The sequence below is a fragment of the Lepisma saccharinum genome, chromosome 14 (assembly GCF_977018435.1).
Source record: "Lepisma saccharinum chromosome 14, izLepSacc3.1, whole genome shotgun sequence".
NCBI lineage: Eukaryota > Metazoa > Arthropoda > Insecta > Zygentoma > Lepismatidae > Lepisma > Lepisma saccharinum.
Window position 1 is genome coordinate 21189456 of NC_139242.1, and position 13296 is coordinate 21202751.

The following is a 13296-nucleotide window of genomic DNA, read 5'->3' on the forward strand; positions in this document are numbered from 1 at the left end:
GATCTGAACCACTGTACCATGTGCCTCCACTGGAAGTTGAACCTGGAACTGCTTGATAACAAGACTATGGTATTACCATTACATCACTGGGGAGGCATGACAAACTAAGAAAACATTGATTATTCTGGACTTAGTGGTGGCCATCACTAAACCATTAGGTGCAAAAGTTGAAATTAAACACTATTCTAAATGAAAGTTTGTATCTTAAAAGCTAATAATGGTATAATTAAGATTCATACCATGTCTGGTTCAGCCTATTAGATTGTGTTTATTAAATTTTTCTGGTCCCAAAATACGAGGTTTGCCCAAAAAGAAACCAAACTTTCAAATTTGTCCACCAATGAAACAATTTGTGTTGGTGAACTTACTAGCGAGGTGTAGAGGGATCCTTCAGAAGTATTATGCCATTGAGTGCACCAGTCTACATTGTTTAGTTTTCAATCTGTGAGCAGTTAAGTGAACCTGTGTTGCATGGCTGAGGTGATTTTCTGATACATAGAAAATGAAGATACTCGAAGAGCAACACATGTGCATCAAATTTTGTTTCAAATTGGGCAAGACGTTTACAGAAACACTCAAAATGTTGCAAGAAGCATATGGGGAAGACTATATGAGCCAGACGAAATCTTGAGTCGTATGAGCAGTTCAAAGCAGGCATAGCATCCATTGAAGATGATGCAAAGCCTGTACTGCCATCAACATCATGTGATGATGTGCATGTTGAGCAAGTGCGTGCTGTGGTGCAGAGAAAGTGTCTGTTGACTGTCTGTGAAAGAGATGAGCAAGTGGGAATGTGCAAAACATCGTGTCATATGATTTTGGTGGAAAAACTCAATATGCACCGGGTTGCTTCCAAATTTGTTCCACGGTTGCTGACAGATGAATAAGAAGAAACATGTGTTGATATCAGTGAAGGTATTCTGAACTGAGTAAATGAGGTCAATATCTTCCTGCAGAACGTCATAACAGGTGATTCGGCACCTGGGGACTTCTTTTTGTTTCCCAGGTTAAAATCCACCTTAAAGGATGCCACTTCCAGTGCATAGAAGAGATTAAGGAAAATTAGCTTCGGGACCTTCCAGAACACATCCCAACAGTGTAAGAAGCACTGTGAGCACTGTATTATCAGCGGAGGACACTACTTTGAAGGTTATAAATCCGTTTAAGCTGCTGTGTACAAGGTAAATAAATTTATTTTGAGAAAGTATGGTTTCTTTTTGGACAAATCTCATATGTAGCTTTTAGGCATTATTGTGGTAGTATTCATAAATAATAGTAGGACCTCCCCGATCGTGCAGTGGTTGCATCGCTGCCTTGTAATCAAGGGATCCCTGGTTCGATACCCAGTGGAGGCACATAGTGGTTCGGATTCCACTTTAAACTGTAGGCCCAGTCCCAATTAACCTTACTGAGCATAAAGTGGACTTAAAACACCAAATCAATCAATCATAAATAATAGTAGAATTTTTTGATATAATTGAAAAACTGTCTGATGGTCACAAGAGTAATGTGTACATATCCGGATCATTGTATTAACTAAATGCAGTCTACACCTTCTGAAATTGGAGGTTCAATCCTCTGTAGAAGTGCAAAGCATAAATAAAAATCTAAATGTGGCTTAGTAGCTCAGTGGTAGAACTTGGCACGGAATGTCAAAGACACAGGCTTAATCTCTGGGTTAGGCAGTTTTGACATTTCGGTAAGTCATAATTTAAATTTATGTTGGCATACAAAAGTCTGTTGGAAATGATTGTGATTTACTTTTGTGCAGGTCACGCCCAAGAAAGATTTCATCTCCAACTGGTAGCAAAGACTTGCAAATGATCAATATTTCATTGAGAGTGCTATCTCGCCCAGATGCTGTGCAGCTTCCCATCATGTATCGTCAGCTTGGATTGGATTTTGATGAGAAAGTGTTACCTTCTATTTGCAACGAAGTACTGAAGAGCGTGGTTGCAAAGTTCAATGCCTCTCAGTTGATTACCCAGAGACAACAGGTAAACATTTCTACCAAGTGTTAGTAATCTTACCTAGTGGTACAAATATATGTTCGAGTTTATACAAATGACAAGTTATCTGACTTTCCTTGAGGTTTCTTGTTTACAAAAGTTTATGGTTTACTTTGTTTAATAATAATAATAATAATAATAATAAGACAAATGGAAGAGAAGCCAAGTTTAACTATCAATGTCGTTTTTTAAAGTTTGCGTAACTGTTGATGGGTATTACAAAATAATAGAGTAATAAATGTTACTATTACAGTGGTTTTTATTCATGCTGCAACATTTTGTTATGACATGCACCTGGGCCCCCAACATTTTAGTTGTAACACTGCCTTCAGGTAGTCTTTCATTGTGCAATGAATGCTCCATGCATCAATCTCTCATTATTTTGCCTAGCTTTGTGTTAACTTTATCTTATCCAGTTGTCCCTCATAGCTTTTGATTAGCAAGAAGAGCATTAGGCAAAATATCATTGGAACTTCACTTGTCATGGATATTTCAAGTAAAGATATGGTTATTTTCTCAGTTCCTCTTAGGGATGGGAAGATACAAATCTTAGAAGATTTGGATATCAGATCCAGGATTCGAACGACCATCCCTAGTCCCTCTACCCATGAATTTGTGTTTATTCTTAGAATACTGTATTTGTTTATTCTTAGAATACTGTATTTACCCATGTATAATGTGCACTTTTTTCCTAAATTTTTGCTCCAAAAACTGTGGTGTCTATTATGCATGGCATAATTTGGACAGGCAACATGAAACCGAGAATGTTTTCACTGTCACTGCGTTTAACACGTATATATATCAACAGGCGCAAATACAAATTACCAGGTTGGTTTTCTTTAGAAATAATGATTTTTAAGAAGACACTATAAAAGTGAAATGGCTGTTTCTCATGATTTTTCACTTTGTATCAGAGCATTTTGAGGCATCGTGAAAAGCGGCACCGTTCTTGTAGAATTCAAACATATACCTCCTGTCACACGGGATGCACATCAGTGGTATTTGTTGGGCAAGAAATTATAGAAATGACCTCCTGACCACTGCAAATCCATAACGTAATTTAGATGTCTCTTCTTCTAACACTTTAGAGAGAAAGACCTTAGATCTCTTTGGCCCTCTCCCGAACTACACTACACTACAGCTTTCGGTTAAATCTCCGGAACCGGAAGTTCCGCAATCGTCAATGTCTTCAGCTTTGGACCCGAACTGGAACTAGTTACTTTACGGTATTTAGTCCTTTTCATTTTGGAATCACTAGAAAAAAAATATAAAGCTACCAATGGACACTGACTGATCATTATGACTGTATGAACTGTCACACTTACCTTTGAAGTCTCATTAAACGATTCTGTTGTACAGATCAATCGGGAAATTGAAGCCACGTATTCCAGTGGCGGTCCCTCCATGGAACAGAGGGAACAGGCTGTTCCCTCCTACTTATCGCCCATTGAAGCTATTTTAATTATCTATATTAACATAATAAGAACACTTCTTTCTCTCGAAATAAACACGCCGAAGAAAACTTTCACTGTGACTGGACGTTTGTTTACTTCACCCATCCTCGTCGTTCCACCCTCTGACGCCGAGTATTTCCGACCACGTGCGAAGGTAAACGATCCTCAAAGTCCCACTTCCCACCACCTCCCCCGCCTCGGAAGCTGAACACTCTGGCTGTTCCCTTCGAGAGACAGCGAATTCGTTTTCCTTCGAGTTTTTGCTATGTGCTAAAGTTTAATTGTATCATAGTGATAGTTTTGAGTGTAGTAAGTCTATAGTTTCCTAATCTCATTGCAAAATTGCGTCTGACATTCATAACGAACTGGAAAAATCTTCTACAGTTAATCGTCTGCTAAATGCCTTGGCTAAATGCTGCGAAATAGCTTCCGAGGGAACAGCTCGCATCCACCTGTTCCAACAGCCCCAAGACCAGGCGCACGCAGAGGCAGGACAAGAAAGCGAATGTTGCGAGAGTAGGGTTGAGAATGTTGTATGATCGACAGGCTGAAGACGAAAGTTTTTAGTTCATTGAACTTTACAGAAAAGACAGCAAACCAAGACCTACCCTAACCGAATTAAAAACAAAAACGAAATCGTACACAAGGCATTTTATAAAAAGTTACAACAACTCTGTAAAATGATTAACTGGATACTCTTCCAGTGGCAAATTATTGTTGTCCTTGTTTGTTCCCGAGAAGGGAGTTTGGAACAGTTCGGGTTTTGTCACAATTTCTACAAATCTAGCGGACGTCATGAAAAAACTCGGCCATCTGAATGCCATTATTGCATTGAGGACGTTTGAATTACAAGAATGCTCAACTCTACAAAAAAGTCAACTTAATCTACAAAGAGAGATGAAACAGGTTTCGACAAAACATTTTTTCTCCGATCACTCATAAATTGCTTTTATTATTATGTTCTTTGTTGCGCATCAACAATTTTTGTTTTTAATGTTATTTTTACATTATAGTATCATATTTGCTTTAACATTGTTATTGTCCAAATTTTAACGTGCTTCATGTATGTTACTTCTGACAATTTGTAACATATGTATCGTATGTTTATTTGGTCAGGAGGGGTGCCAACAGGGAGGATTATGGTGCAGGTTGCGCTATCGAAATTTTGGGGGGGTTCCCTTCAAATAATAGTAGTTCGACTCGTTCTCTTAATCAAGAATGTTTCCACTCGCGCTTTCCAGAGATTAGAAATTACAATGAATCACCCTACGTATGGCGCTACCTTTTGTTGTGGAGCTTCTAAATGCTGACAAGTCTTTAGATAGTGCTCAAGTTTGCTGCGACAACACCGAAAGCGCAAGAAAAGTTTGCGTGCAATATTATCAACAACAGGGTTATAGAACATTCTTCCGTCTTGCCACGATAATTATTTCTCTCCTTAAATTATCGTCACATTATTCAAGAAGCCAAAAATTTAATTATATCTAGTGTAAACTATAGACAATTCTGTGGGGTCTTGGATACGTGCTATTAACAATAACAAGGTTATAGAACATTCTCTGTCTTGCCTCCATAATTATTTAGATGTCTCTTCTTCTAATACAGAATGAAGGGAGAAGGGGGGAGGTAGCATGGGTTGGCGACTTCTTGAATATGTATGATGTCATTTGCTCTTGATCAACATAGCAACAGCTTTACAAGAAAGCCATTTCTTGAACCTTAATTGTAATTATACACAAGATATAATTGTTATCTTGCTTTTTCCCATCAAAAACTGTTGTGCACATTATATATGCATAAATATGGTATGTTCTAATTCTTTGCAATTGTCTGCAGTATGTGTACCACAGTGTTCATTGCGTAAATGTTGATTTGTACATGTGCTTTTATGTATTTAGTTTTAGCTATTCAAATTTGGACAAGCTATATACTTACAAATTAATATTAATCTCTTAGGTTTCCTTACTAATAAGAAGAGAGTTAACAGAAAGGGCTAGAGATTTCAACATTATATTGGATGATGTGTCTATCACTGAGCTCAGTTTTGGAAAAGAATACACAGCTGCTGTTGAAGCTAAACAGGTATGTTCAAATTAATATTGTTATTTATTTGTTAATACATTTAAGCATTGAAACTTAACGAATGGAGACTTGATCACCCTACCAACTGAGCCACCAAATCAGCCTGGTTTCATCTAATTTTTCACTTCTGTTTTACTTGTGTGGAATTCTCACCATCATTGATGCTGTAATGAGTAGAGCCACATATTTATGGTGAATAAAAGATCAAGATTTCGGTACAAAAGCTTGGCATATTTCTGGATCAAGTGTGGTATATAAAATTGCATTTCGGTGTTAAAATGGTGAAGAAAAACATAAATTTGATGTAAAAACTATACTTTTTACAGAATTAATATTTGACTTCCAATAGCAAGCACATTTATGTAGTTGTCAGAGTAATAAGTTTATTCCTGTGTAAAGGAGTCCATTCTTGCTCCTCAAATATATAGAGCAGAATTACTCAATTTTGCATGATTTGCATAACTCTGAGGATAATTCAGACCTCAGAAGGTGCTGCATTGGTAAATAAACCCTAAATTTTGTGTGTAAGGCTCTGCTGGATCTTTGGCATTCGAATGGGCGATTTTTTTAAAATTTTCCTCTCCATTGGAAAAACCTCTTGGATATTTCAAAATATGAAAAATTACATACGCTTAGAATTCCTTCTAGGGCATTGACATGAATTTTCGTGTAGTTTTCTTTCACTGTTGTCTAGATATTATCAATAGTTTCACGAAGTCTATTAAACTATTGATACTATCTACACAACAGTGAAAGAAAACTATATGAAAATTCACGTCAATGCCCTAGAAGAAGTCTATTAAACTATTGATACTATCTAGACAACAGTGAAAGAAAACTACATGAAAGAAGTCTATTAAACTATTGATACTATCTAGACAACAGTGAAAGAAAACTACATGAAAATTCACGTCAATGCCCTAGAAGAAATTCTAAGCGTATGTAATTTTTCATATTTTGAAATATCCAAGAGGTTTTTCCAATGGAGAGGAAAATTTGCCCATTCAAATGCCAAAGATCCAGCAGAGCCTTAAGAGTGTATTTTGTAGTTCAGGGTATCAGAATGCACCTCACACCTTTCAAAAACATGAAAAAGTACTTCAATGTGTTATTTCACATTTTGTGTTTTCATCAGAAACAAAATATGCATTCCCTTAGTAATGGGATGTTACATCTGAAAAACCGATAAAGTTGATGGTGTCTAGTTTCTTCCATCATGGAGCTGAATATTATATGATAATTTCACACACAAACATAGTATACTCTGTCCCTTCTATCTCTGGAGCAAGACCATGCATAGCAGCACAGAAGTGGGGGAAAACTAGTAGGCGGAGCGAAGCAATACACCCTGCTTGAAGGCTGTAACTTAATTCCCCCTCCCCCATCCCTTTCCTTCATGCAATACCGTTCCCTGTTGCATGTGCAGTGGAGGAGCCGTCTTGCATCACTACTTGCGCAGAGACTTGTTTTTGTTTGCTTGCTCAAGAGATAACAGAGACAGAGTGTAGATGTACAGTGAAAGCAAAAAAAATGTCAGGTAAAACCAGCAAGCCTACATTTTTTGCTTAAATTTCTCATTTTATTATTGAATACTGCAATAATTGAAACAATTTTTCATATATAAAGAGTAACTGTTTAGTTTATGTGTGAATATTAGAAAATATAGCTAGTGTTTTTTTATGTGCACTATTTAAAATTCAGAATTTGTTTTTCAAAAATGATTATAGTATATGCACACACAGAAGAGCTTTGCAATTAGAGTTCTTTGTGTGCCTTCAGTATGTTCTTGTTTTTAATCGATTAGATTGTGAATGCAGTTTTTCATTGCTGGATAGTTTTTGGTGTATTTTTTTTATAAAGATGCACATAATCCCATTTCACTTTTGTGTTCAGATACTCTTAAAACCTGGGGTACCATTTGATATTAGAACTTGTAATTTAAATATTTTTGGTTGTCTGCAATATGGAACACTTTGTTGTTTTTAAATGTGCATCACTCAATTTTCCAGGTTGCCCACCAAGAAGTTCAAAGGGCTGCATTTGTTGTAGAAAGAGCAATACAAGAAAGACAGCAGAAGATTGTTCAGGCGGAAGGTGAAGCTGAAGCAGCAAAAATGATATCCTTTAAATTCACATAAATTTATGCTTTCATTTGAACTTTCAGGAAAAAAGAATTGTTTTTCTCCCAAGTTACATGAGTCTGCTATGTAGTAGACTCTGTAAAGCATTGTTCTATGCTTTCACTATACAAGGATAATGCTTAACTAACATAGGTGAGAATACTTTCAAACTATTAAAGGCAATATATGTAGTTAATAGGGATTGATTGATGTGAAATTATAATCAATAAATAGAGCTACATATTTATGGTAAATAAAATATCAAAATATCTACAAAAACTGGTCATATATCGGAATCAAAAGCAATATGTAAAATGACTTATTGGTGTTCAATTTTCCATGATTTGCATAACTTGCAGGATAGTTCAGACCTCAGAAGGTGTCACGTCGGTAAATAATCCCTAAATTTCTTGTTTTAAGAGTTTATTTCGCATTTTGCAGTTGATTTTGCATCATTTCGTGACAAAACATTGTAAATGCACTTCACATCTTTCAAAAACATGAGAAACTACAATGTGTTATATCACATTTTGTGTTTTCGTCAAAACCAAAATATGCATGCCCCTACCAATAAAGTACTGATACAGAATTTACTGATACTGGTAAATGGTAATCTGCTGATACAATACAAACCTGTAAATGTGGATGCATTATTTATTTCGTTATTTAATGTAGTCACAATGGGTTTTGACTTAAAATGAAACAACCAACCTGATGAAAAGTTTTGTTTGTGTCGTTGGTTAAATCGGGAGATTTGTGAGAAGGTGATTGTGTTTTATCTTTAGTTTTAATCATAGGAATGAAAAGATAATCTTCTATTTTCCTTAATTCACTTGTACTTGGGTGAAGCAGTGGGCCAAAGTCCTGGATACTTGAAACTGAGGAAGATTCGTGCTGCCCAGAATATTGCAAGAACAGTAAGTAAAGTATGATGATTAGTGTTTTTAGTTAAAGTGTATCTGTAGGACAGACAATTTATGGTGAAGAAACAAGCAAACATCTTATTATCAAAGTTCTATTAAATTGGTAAAAATCTGAAAAGAGTAAAGAAAAAAAAATGTTTGTAGTGTGTGTTAATGAAACTGCCATATTTACTCATGTATAATGTGCACTTTTTTCCAAATTTTTCCCCCCAAAACTGTGGTGCTTATTATACACGGAATAATTCAGACAGCCAACATGAAACCGTACAGGGTCATTCCATAATTTTGGGACACTTGCATTGATTTTTCATGTTTACGGAACCCTATCATGTTATATATCGTTGTAAAGTTTGAATCCTGCAGTTTCTGAATATGGAAACAGTATTCCATACAAGATAACGACACTAATGTGAAATGTGGTTGAAATAAGTTCATCAAAAAATGAAGAAAAAACGTTCCGATTTTTATGGTACTTTGGATGAAAAAAAAACATAAGGAAAAAGATAATAAAAATTAAAATGTATTACTGGCCAAATAATATGACATACATGGAATGTGTAAATTCCTTAGTGGAAGAAATCTTGTGCTGCTAACTCCTATTTGGAAGGTCCTGAATGTGCCTCGTATAAATGTTACATTAGTCATTGAAAGAAAAAGTATATATTTTGAAAAAGAAGGAATGAGCAATTGAATAGGTCATTCACTCTTGATCAGCATAGCAACAGCTTTACATACAACTAAGAAAGCCATTTCTTGAAACTGGATTGTACTGTGCATTATATACAAGATATAATTTTTTGTCACTTTTACCCATCCAAAACCAGAGTGCGCATTGTACAAGCACGCGCACTATACACGCATAAATACAGTATAATAATTTCAGTAACTTTTATTCCAGTGAAAATTCTGGATGTACTATATTATTGTAACTTAAAATATTTTTAGTCTTTATAACTGAATTTTGGCAATTTTGTAAATGATAATTTGCAAAATATCAGCTGCCATGTTTATTTACAGTTTAATGATAATGACACTATTTATGGTTTAACATGATTATTATTTTGTATATTTTTCTACTCAAAATGTTTGCTATTTTTGCCCTCAAAATTTATTGAATTTTAAATCAAGAGAAATGTAAGTGTGTTTATAGTTTAAATTTCCTTTCGTATCAGCTTCACCTCATCAGTACATATGAGTAGACCATTACCAAATCGCATCTTGTCCACTGAAAATAAATTTTGAGAAACCACGAAAAACTGATTTGGACACTATTTTGCACAGTAAGATATTCATTTGTGAATATAAGTATTTATAAACCATTCCAAATTTATCTAGTAAGGTGTTACATGAAATATACAAATAGTTTTCTCAAACTAATGAAAATAAATATGAAGAAGAGGCCATTTGGAAATACACAAGGGACAAGAACGTATCTGAATGTGTAATTCTCAAACAGTACTGCTTTATTTTGATACTAACGTATACACTGGCATTCTTTCACAATGAGATATTTTTGTGAAAATGATATTACGTGAGAACTAATGATGTGTTATTAAGTAAACCAACAAAAGATAGTGTAATTGGGATACAAAGACAAACATCCTCAATATCTGCAGTGTCAAATTAAAACAGCTGTATCTTCCATGCACTCATGGAAGAATTCTCATCGTCAGTAGAATCATTGTAACAACCTCCCTCACTGCGGAAAATAATATTTTCGTAGAAAGAAAGTTGCACCATTGCTTGCCACCCATTGCCAAATTGAAGCCTCAGGAGATTCTCCACATCGTCTTTCTTAATATTCTGGTTCTCCCCTTACAACAACTGAAGATGTTGGTGTGGATCCTCTGCTTATAATGAACCTCTTCGCTGTACTGAAACGGAAATGTCAGTTTTGGGGTTTCTTTAGAACAGAAGCAGCAGCAGTTTTCCAGTCACGAACTTCAAAGTCCTCCCCGATTGTCTGTACTGTGCCATACCTTTTGAAAACATCATAATATTCTTCAGGTTCAATAATAGTGTCCATTCGTTTTAAGTCTTTCTCAATCCTCCCAAACACCCTATCAGGGGCATGTAGGAGTGACCTGCAACTGGAAAAATTAATTTGATTGACTGAATGTTTCAAGTGGATACGCACTGCAACCAGTACATTAACATACAGATCATGGTGGAATTATTTTGTCCCCTGCAACCATCTGCAAAGAGTCGTACAGATCCATAACCTTGCATATCAGCAGCACTAAGTCTGTGGAAGAGAGCTCATGCTATCTGTGATGAACCTTTCTTGCTGTCTATTTTGGTCCATGTACGGTATACATGAAAACTTTGTCCTTTGACTGCCTTTCATTTGAACTACCCTCACAAATTGTAAAGTTGTAGAGGTAAAATTGGCTACTATAATAAGCAGCTTGATCCGGTATTTTAGGAAGCATCAAATTCTTTTGGCAATAAAATGAAAACTTGATCACACCTTGTTTCTCCTTCTGCAATAAAGCGAACATCTTTAGCTCTTAATCTCTGTTGAAACTGCAGACACTTAGAACAAACATCAGTAGCTGGTGTTCCAAAACCTATATTGTAATCAGTGCAAAATATGTTTCTGAAATATTCATATTTAACATTCAGCTCAGGATGCGTACAGTTATATTCTTTCCACAAACTTGCAATTGTCAATGAACTAGGAAAGTACTGTCGCAGAGCATTTGTGGAACGGCAATAATGTGACTGAATAGGAACCAGTTTTTCAATCCACGCTTTAACAGCTTGTTTGTTTTTGTCTAAATGCTGTGATCTATGATCACCACCACGGTTCTCCTGTGCAAAGGAACCAGGCACAAAGTGGGTTCTACAGACACGTTGAACTCTCTTCTGGGATATGCCTAAAATTTTCAGGAAAGATCGCAAACATACCTGAACCAAAGTCATCTTACCTTGACGAGAGACTGGTATGGAATAGCTGGTCCAATTCATCATTCTTTGTTTTCTCTCTCCCCTTGGATGGCTTCTCTTTGGAGTTTCACTAACTGTGTACTTGAGAATGATATTATCTTGATCAATCTTCTTGTTATTGTCATAAAATTTGGTGAAATTTGCAAACATCTTTCATTGATACAACCCAACACTTCAGTTTCTGATTCACACCGTGATCACACTGAGGCAATTGTGGCAAGTATTTAGCTGCATACAGTTTCTTTTTCTTCAAGTTTTCCTTTCACATGTCAGGATTTCTCTGTTACTTCCTCCCCTTTCCCTTTTCTGCAGCACTAACAACCCCTTCCTTACGTACAATATCTTCACCATTCATCATGTCACCAAAGAACTAGTTTCAAAACACTCCAACTTGTTCCAGAGCTCCACACAGACTGCACGAAACACCACGCCCTCTGCTTCTTATCAGTAATTCCAGCAACGACTTGTCCCCCCCCCAAAAAAAAACAAAAAAAAAAACACAACTCTGCAATGTAAACAGTGGAAACAATGAAACCATTCCTTAAAGTTTATTGTTGTTATGTTTTTCTGAATTTACAGTGTTGCAATGTTGTATTTCATCTGTATTTAATGCAAGCGAAGTATTTTTTCAAGGACAAGGAGCCCTTATGAAAGTCACAACAGGAGCTTCCATTACAAATACGTAGGCCTTGAGTCACTTTGTTTCGGTATTACGTGTCTTTCCGTTCCTCCATGTTGAAATATTTTACAGTGGACAAGATTCCTTTTGTAAATGTGACTGACTTTCCCAGTAGATTTTAACTAACCTAAAACTCCAATAGGAACTGAATTTGGTGGATTCAGTTTCCTCTATACCAACTGAAGTCAATGAAACCAAAACAAGCATTTCAGAAAAAAGTGGACAAGATGCCATTTGGATGCCTTTCTTAAAGCCTAATAAACACTATTAAATGATTACGAGATTAATGTACTTTCAGTAAAAGTGATTCTGATATCTACAAAGTCCTTATGTACATTACTCTATAAATTATTTCTTTAAAGTGGTACAAATTGAAGATTTTTTCCAAAAAATCACCTGATTTAAATCACGATTTAAAACAATCTACCTTGGTTGAAACCCACAAAAAGAAAAATGCTTTCCTGACTATGAAGGAAAGCATCAACATATCTACATGAAAGACATATTGCATAAAGTGCAATTATAACTTTAGTTTTTTATTGTACAAGAGGCATACTGAAAGTAATGAGCAATAATTTAAAAAAAAATCCGAATCCATCAATGCACGCAAACAAAGTAAATCATTGCAAAATACAGACTGTACTGAACGCATCGAGGTAGTGTGACGTCATTATCTTCGATCCCATAAGAGCAGGTAGTTGTTTCAAAATGGCTGACAGTGATGTTTCGTTTCGACAACGTGCTGTGATTGAATTCCTTGTTAAAGAGGGAATTCCTGCTGCTGAAATTGAGAATAGAGTATGGAGATGTATGCATGGGATCTACCAGTGTTAGAAGATGGGTAAAACAAGTTAAAAATGGAAACGCAAACATCAGCCTCGGAGTGGTCACCCACGAACTGCCTCCATGGAACGCAACGTGCATAGAGTTGACATCATCATTAAAGAAGACAGATGGGGGTGGGGGGGTCGGTCCTCTCTGGATACAATTGCTGCGATACTTGAGATAGGACAGGGTCAAGTGTAGGAAATGATTACACAGTTAGGCTTTCAAAAAAATTGTTGACCCCGAAGTTCAGTG

The 13296-nt window shown here is 36.0% G+C and overlaps 1 protein-coding gene across 3 annotated transcripts in view; it reads left to right on the top strand.

Annotated features, from left to right (window-relative positions):
- Phb2 (prohibitin 2) overlaps positions 1–13296 on the top strand; it is a 37524-nt gene that overhangs the window by 8133 nt on the left and 16095 nt on the right. For all 3 annotated transcript variants that reach the window (XR_014443342.1, XM_083135225.1, XM_083135224.1), the window contains exons 3-6: positions 1772–1997; positions 5420–5545; positions 7555–7662; positions 8505–8582. Coding sequence is in view for 2 of the 3 variants with exons in the window: in XM_083135225.1 (XP_082991351.1) it covers positions 1772–1997; positions 5420–5545; positions 7555–7662; positions 8505–8582 (538 nt within the window). In the remaining variant the exon portion in view is untranslated. The remainder of the gene's footprint in view (positions 1–1771; positions 1998–5419; positions 5546–7554; positions 7663–8504; positions 8583–13296) is intronic.